Below are 7,868 nucleotides of genomic sequence, written 5' to 3'. Positions count from 1 at the left end.
CGGTTAAAATGAAAACAATGGTTTCTCACCTCAGTGGCTTAACTCACAAATATTTTTTATGCATGTTAAGATTCTTGGATGGAAGATGGCATAAAAACTCATAATTGAATCATAAATGTTCTTATACCATTAGGTCTTTTAACCCTTCGTCAGATTGTCTTGAGCAAAGTCGACCAGTCTCTTCACACAAAGCCTTCCCTTGACCCAGCAGATGAGTATGCCAAGTATTGCGTGGAGATTTTAGGAATTCCTGCAACTCCAGGTATGTAAACGTAAAACTTAGGGTGCACTGATAAAGATTTTCATGGCCAATGCCAATAGCCAATAATTAACTAATTATATCATCCGAGCCTGATTCAATAACCGATATTTAGTAATAGTGCAAGGCATTTCAAACTACTGACATAAATAAACCTTTTTTGTTTGTTTTTCATTTATAACACACACACACATGCCTCCTGCCTGCTCCCGTCCTTAATAAGGAAGGCAGTGACTGAGTTATTCCCATGCACGTCGCCCCCTCACCCGCGGCTCCTACCCGCAGCCCTGCTCCCTGCACAGCCTATGCTGCCATCCTGGGTAGGCAGGTTGGACCCTTGCATGGACAGTGGCACCAGGTGTGTTTGGAACCCCAGAGCACACCGCTGCCTCAGCGTCAGCAGGTCCCACACAGCCGAGCTCCCACCACTATCAGGGAGAAGTTGCTTTTGCCAAGGCACCCAGTGCCCAGCAGAGCAGAATGTCCCATGCACAGCACCTTATCCCACCCATGCAAAGCTCAACATCTCCACAGCAGCCCTGGCACTCAGGCTCCTGCTGCATGCACAGCATTGCCATGCCAACAGAAGCCGGTAATGGTCCTTTTGTACCTGAGTGCAGCACTCCCTGGCCTCCTCCCTCTGCCACTGCTTGCCAGGACCTGTATTCTGCCGCAGGCTCAAGCTGGTGGCAGGGCATGGGGACCAGACCATGCTTGCCAGGGTGCTCCAGGTACACGGCCATAATTATCAATTACAACAACCAAAAAAAGCCGATAACCAATAACGTCATTTCTCCTTTTATCAGTGCTGATCTGATAGCCAACTGATATATTGGTACACCCCTAGTAACACTTTATGCAGCACACCTGAAAGCTTCAAATAATCATACAGTACCTTTGCAGTAGGTTTTGTCATAGCAAATAAAAGTAATGCTATTCAAAAAAGAAATTCACTTAATGAAACTGAAATAATTACTTTGTAATAAGATTAAAAGGTCCATTAATTTTATTCCATCAGAAAAAAAAATCCTAGTACAGTTGGAGTATATTCCAAACTGGTGCATTAATGTCATCCTAAATCTGCAGCAGTCTTGTGCAGGGATGAATATACATGACTTTAATTGGTTAGTTTCTCTATTTTTTCAGGAACAAGCATGCCAGCTACTTTTGGACATTTAGCAGGTGGCTATGATGGCCAGTACTATGGATACCTCTGGAGTGAAGTTTTTTCCATGGAAATTTTTTATAGCTGCTTTAAACAAGAAGGAATAATGAATCCAAAGGTAAGATTGGAACTTGGTTTTTAAGCACCTTCCAATACTGGAGAATATTTGTACTTCCAAATTAGCTATAATATAGTTTCCAAAACAGGTTTTATTATAATCTGTACAACCAGTTGATTTTAACATCTTAGGCCACATCCACAACAGCAAGGAAAATTGATAACAAATGATTAACATGATAGTAGAAAATCACATGTGGGTTTTTTAGAGCGGTTGTACTTACACAATTCTTAACTAAAGTTATTCAAGAGACAGAGATTTCTAAGGGTGATATATTTTATTGGACCAATTATGTAGTTGGTCCGAGGTTAGGCAGGCTTTGGAACACAAGGCATTCCTTCATCAGGTCTCTGTTCACAGGAAGCCAGGCATAGCTGTGATCAGAGGAAGCCTGGCTTCCTGTGATCAGAGACATGACGAAGAATGCCTAGCCTAATGCCTTGCCTAACTTAATCCCAATGACATAGTCACCCTAATAAATCCTTGCCTTTTGCATAATTTCTGGACCATCATAGCTACAACATCACTCTTACACTACCATAACTAAAGTTAGATATTTTTAACTATTTTACAACACTTGCATAAGGCTTCTAAGTAGTATTGAATTGCTTTCATTTTCTTTCTTATGGCACTGTATGAAAAATGTCTCATCACAAAAGCTAACGTATATTCTGCTTCTGCAAAAAGTACTATGATACTAGCACTTTATCTGTTTCATTTGCTGCTTACCACCCGTCTTAGAAAATTTAATCTATTCAGAGCCTCCCTTTTGCAGCATAATATAAGGTAATTACTCCATGAGACCAGTTCAAGCATTTATGGTTTGGTTTTGAGCATCTTCTCTAAAATGGCTTTGAAGCTTAAATTATATATTTGCTATAGAGTGTGCGTTAACCCCTTTCTGCCCACATGACCTCTTTCATACAGAGCAGGAAGGAAGGACAGTTGTTAGGCAGACCCCTGATTAACCATATTGTCAGCTCAGGCAATATTTTTCTTTTGCAAGGTAATAGTATTTAGGCTGAAGTGAAGTCTGTCTCTCAGTGGTATAAGCTTTAGCCCTTATACAAATTCCAGTCCTGCTTGGATAAATCCCATGTGATTGCTTGCTTTGCCCCACTTGCCCACATCTTGGGGTACAGAAGCTGATTAGGACTTCTCAGGAAGCAGGCTGAGGTCTTGGTCTTCCCCTCCCCTCAGTAACTGGAAATCAGGCTCATAGGAAGAAGAGGAGGAGGGGGAAAAAAGAGCACAAGCCACTCAGGGTCACTCCACTTCCCTGTTCTCTACTTCTAGATTGTTTTCTGTGCTCCTCCCTTCCCTGTCATAGCACTCAACCTGGGAACTGGGGAGAGGGTGAAGAATTCATAGAGCTTTCCCAATTTTTAAGAGGAAGAAGGGCTCCAGTATGTGCCCCATCCCCTACTGCACACACAGCTGTAGCCAAGAAGAGTGAAGGGAGAAGAGTCCTGGGAGGAGCAAGGGTAAAGGTGCATATAACCAGATCTGTTGTAGAGGTTGAGAGGAGCACATTGAGCCAGACTTCCTGTATTACCTAGGGCTTTCATTCTGTTTCTTGGGCTCCCTCCTCACATAGATACAGTTCATTTTCTGAGTGTATTTAAAGGCTAGTTTATGGTTTGGACTATACAAAATCTCACAAACCTCACTTCCCATTTGCTCTGGGATGTCTACATACCACTAAAAATGAAAGCATCTTTTTATTTTTATTTAGGGCTTTTTTCTGTAAATGAGAGGTTTAAAACTGATCCATCTGGCCCTTTATTTAAGCTACTAGTAAATAGATAGTCACTGTGTTTCAACTACATTGACTCCTGGTGCCTTTATCTAGGGAGGCCTGCTGCAAAATTTCTCTATAACTTAGAATAGAGGGAAAAATGGTTTTCACTATAGCATGAGGCATCTTTATTCAGTTGTTCATGTAACTATAGAGGGATTCCCTCTGTATGAGAACTACTTAGAGCAGACCTTTTCTTAAAACAGTCTCATGCCTCAAAATAGATCTGTTTAGCCTGCTGTCCTTTGTTATTGTTCTCCAGAGGTATTGTGGGAAGAACAACTTCCCATAACCAAGGATGTTTTGTCTTTTTTTGCTTGTACATATCATTACACCTAGATTCAAATTTTTCAGAAATTCATGACAAGAAAGAAGGTACTAGCATATTGCAAGAAATGTTTTTTAAAACCTTGGCTTACCTCTTCTTACCTTTTCCTGTCAGAATGAAAGCTCTTTTCCTACCTGAGTAACAATTACAAAAGCTTCAGCTTCAGAGATTGTATTTTTAATGATTGCTTATAAGACTTCTGTGTATAGCTTTAGTAATTGGTAGATTTTTCCATCACTACAAACTGTCTGGAGGAATCTCTATTCTCCCAAGAACTGGGAGATGTGGCTGTTTATAAGGTAGTGGAAGATCTGTTCCACAGACACCACAGGCTGCTGTTATTCAAATTACACTTTAATCTCACAATGGCAAAAGCTCCATACTCTACTAAACTTCAGGAGATTAATACAAATAGTGAAATATAAGCAGTGCTTCATCAAATTTACGCTTCAGCAAGACATCACCCAAAGCAGTTGGTAAGCTTGCGTAGCTGCAATATAGTTTCCAGGGTTTTAAAACTAAAACATTATTGATTTGGTAGCGAGAGTGGGAGTTGCTACCCCTTTTTTCTTTCCAGGGAAGAGAAGCCATAGCTGAATTACATCGTAGATAGCTGTGTAGTAGTTCTCAGTTGCATGGATGATGGGTCTAAGCCAGGGGTTAACCTTTTAGTAGGTGGGCTGAATGAGTGGTGTGAGGCCTGTTTGCAGGCTGGATGAGGCCCTGCACTGCCTCCACTTGGCCTACCACTGGATTGAGCCTCATGCTGCCTCCCTCAGCCCTGCGCTGCCTCTCTTGTCACCATACTGTCAGATTGGGGCCCTGCACTGCCTCCCTCAGCCCTGCACCACATGATTTGGGACCCCACGCTGCACCCTTAGTGTCTGCACCACTCAACTGGAGTCCCGTGCTGCCTCTGCTCAGCCCTGCACTGTAGGATTGTACCCTGAGCCACTTTCATATACTGATCTAGCATGCTGTCCAGCCCTCAGGCCTCCCACTGATGGGAAGTTTGGCAACAAGGGAACAGAAATTGCTGCCACGTCTACACCCCTCCCCTTCTTGCCAAATTTTCAGGTCCATAGGGACCCCTATAGACCAGATGGCATGGCTACACAGGTCAGATCCGACCCATAAACCAAGGTTGAGCATCCCTGGTTTAAACCTTCTCCCTCACAGATCAGTAGAAATAATTTCTACCACTGCCCCAACCTCTCTTGGAATCACTATAGAATACCCATTTACTTGGTCTTTGCTCAGGAAATAGGTTTGAAAGGTGGTTGAAAAACAGGATAATAATGTGCAAGTTTCTTTCAAAGATAACCTCAGAATTTCTGAAATTCAGACCTTAGAATTCAGTCAATAAACAGGATCTTTACATGGTTTCACAAGACAACAATTAGGAAGTTTTGTAGTCCTGCAAATAGATAACACCTTGTCTTATTTTTTTAGTCAGAAGCCAAAGTTATCCTGGAACTACACATGCAGAATAATTATTTCACATCATATCTCAGGGTCCAAAATATGCTGGCAGGGTTTCAGTGTTGTGTCGCCATTATAGTCCAGAAAATATATGGGAGGCAAGGGGTATTTATGACAGGCCAGCTGTGTCATTGAGAGAGAACTTAGGACAGTTGGTCCAGTAAAAGATATCACAGAAAAACCCTTGCTGCTTAAAATATTCTAGGTAGATTCATGGAATGTGAACACAGTAAGACATGTTTAAGTAATCTTCATGGCCTGTTCTTTCAGAATACATCAATTAGTACAGTGTTTTAAAGCAGGTTTGGGCAATTATTTTGGCTGGAAGGCCACTTAATGAGCTTTGGGGACCTGTCGAGGGCCATTCATTTCAGAGGGTGGCTACCCAGTCCACATTCTTCTGTCAGTCCACAGCTCCAGGGCTCTGCCTCAGTTCCTAGATGCCCTCATCCCACACACCCTGGACTTCTCCCATTACTTCCATGGGAGGGCAGATGTAAAATAGAGTCACCTTCTGGAGATGTTCTGTACATCTCCCTATACTTAAATGGAGGTGAGTAGAGTTGTGCCTTTACTTTGCCCATCTCCCTGGGACTTGCACAAAATGTGCCCTTTGCATGGCTAGTTGAATAGCGTTCTGCCGTATAGGGCCACAGGAGATACGGTTCCTCTCCAGAAATTGATGAGTCCTCCCTGTACAAGCACCCTGGTTTGTCTCTCTGATACACATTGGTAGTTGGTTCTCAGTATAGAGGTGGTGTTGGAAGAATAGCATGCTTCCTCCTATGTTCAATGGATTATATTTTCTTTTTTCTATTGATTTGGATACTTTGCAAAAACAGGAAATATTTTTCTGCTTTGTTTTTTTATCAGGCTGGAATGAAATACAGAAATCTTATCTTGAAACCTGGAGGATCTTTGGATGGGATGGATATGCTCTACAATTTCTTGGGGCGTAAACCAAACCAGAAAGCTTTCCTGTTGAGTAAAGGCTTATATATTCAGTAAAACTGCAGATCCTTCACAATGGCATATGAACAGGATGGGAACTTGAAATATAGTTCATGCCACATGATATCACATCATAGGAAAACAAATCACTTTTAGGGTTTTTAATTATTATTATATAAATAATGTGTTTTTAAGTAACAGCTACAAAAGCCAATGCTTTGGAAGAACTAGTTCCAAGATACTGTGTTGAAGTTAAAACATTTTACAGGTTGTTTTTTTATTTGTGAAATGTTGTGAAATGAAAGTGATTGACTGGGAAAAACACACCTTTGAGTCTCTCTTTTTAAAAAAGACATGTTTGGATTATGCTTTGTGAATAAATTTGAACTATTAGAAAGAAATACAATGTCTGCTATTAAGAATCTGATTCGTTTTTATTCTACAGTTTCTATATCATACTTTTAACTTGCTAAATTAAATGTAAACCTTTTTACTATGACTTGAATCTACTTTTCCAGGCACAAGATTCAAAATTAAAACCCATGGGGAGATCTTTTGCTTCTTGGGGTATTGTGAACTTGAGATGTGTGCATGACTTATACCTTTACCTTTTATTCTGATGTATGTTTAACTCTCATTATGTATCATTCAATTTTAAAAATTTGCTCTCTCCTAATTTGACTCGTAGCCCTAAGAACTCTGGGTTGGGAGAAAGAGCCAAGTTCTTTGCAGAATGGTGCAATTGCAATAATTTCAGCTGTTCTATAAAATTGTTCTTACATTAGGAGAAATAATTTATGTCCAAAGTAAGCCATAGGAAGTGAAGAAAGATGGTCCAAAAATGCTAACCATGTGTTCTTATTAGTTATTTTCAGTGTGGCAACCCAAAGATGGTCCAATAAAAATTATGGAAATAATCATTACCTCTAATGATGAAGTGTGTGACTGAAAGCCTGTCCAAAGATTACTTGATAGTTTTCTGCGAGATGGAAAAAAATACTGCACAGTTTACCTAAATAAAACCGTGGGACCATATGCACTTGTGGCTTATTTAGAGCCTGTGTTCTTAATTTTCAAACCAGGCAGTTGTGATATATTACTACATGCCTGTGAACATAGCTTCTTGTTACCAGTTCAGGCTTTTTATAGATTCTGACCAGATCGGTCTAATCGATTAATATTTTTTTTTCTGATTAAATTGAAAAAAACAACACAAATTTGTTTCTTATCAACCCAAGTTTTTTATTATTATTTCTTTTCTTTTTTCCCTTTAAGCTAATTGAAATCAAGTCAGAAAATGTTTTTCAATAATATTTAAGATTTTATTTTATATGAACACTTGTTTCATTTTGATTTTACTTAATTTAAACTGAAGTAAATTTAGTAACAAATGCCATTTCAAAATGACAAATTGACATATTTAATTAGAAAAATATGCTAATTCACAAATTGCTATCAACATGAACCTGTATTTCTTCTGGCAAGAAGATTGCAACTGAAAAATTTCACTTAGTTCAAAGTTGAACGTTCCTTTGCTAGAACAGAAGAAAGTTGAGGCATAAAGGATTTTACAGAGTTCTCCAATGTAGCTGTCTGAGACAGAAAAGGAAGATTTTGAGAGGGAACAAATTGAAGCCACTTCAGCCATGAGGAGACAAAAAAGAAAAATTTCAGTTTGAATATAGATCGTTTCTGAAAAAAATTAAAGGTTACATTTGTATCATTTAAGATTCCCATTTGTAACCCTGGGCGCGACACTACATGCGC

The 7,868-nt window shown here is 39.8% G+C and overlaps 1 protein-coding gene across 1 annotated transcript in view; it reads left to right on the top strand.

Annotated features, from left to right (window-relative positions):
* Positions 1–7,363, top strand: part of NLN (neurolysin) — a 69,950-nt gene extending 62,587 nt beyond the window's left edge. Inside the window, exons 11-13 of the mRNA XM_006034713.3 lie at positions 134–262; positions 1,406–1,542; positions 6,024–7,363. Of these exons, the coding sequence (XP_006034775.1) occupies positions 134–262; positions 1,406–1,542; positions 6,024–6,158 (401 nt within the window). The 3' untranslated portion in view covers positions 6,159–7,363. The remainder of the gene's footprint in view (positions 1–133; positions 263–1,405; positions 1,543–6,023) is intronic.
* The last annotated feature ends 505 nt before the right edge of the window (positions 7,364–7,868 follow it).

This window comes from Alligator sinensis, unplaced genomic scaffold, assembly GCF_000455745.1.
Source record: "Alligator sinensis unplaced genomic scaffold, ASM45574v1 scaffold346_1, whole genome shotgun sequence".
In the NCBI taxonomy this organism is placed as follows: Eukaryota; Metazoa; Chordata; order Crocodylia; family Alligatoridae; genus Alligator; species Alligator sinensis.
Note: the sequence above shows the minus strand (reverse complement) of the source record. Positions and strands in the feature narration are given on the sequence as shown.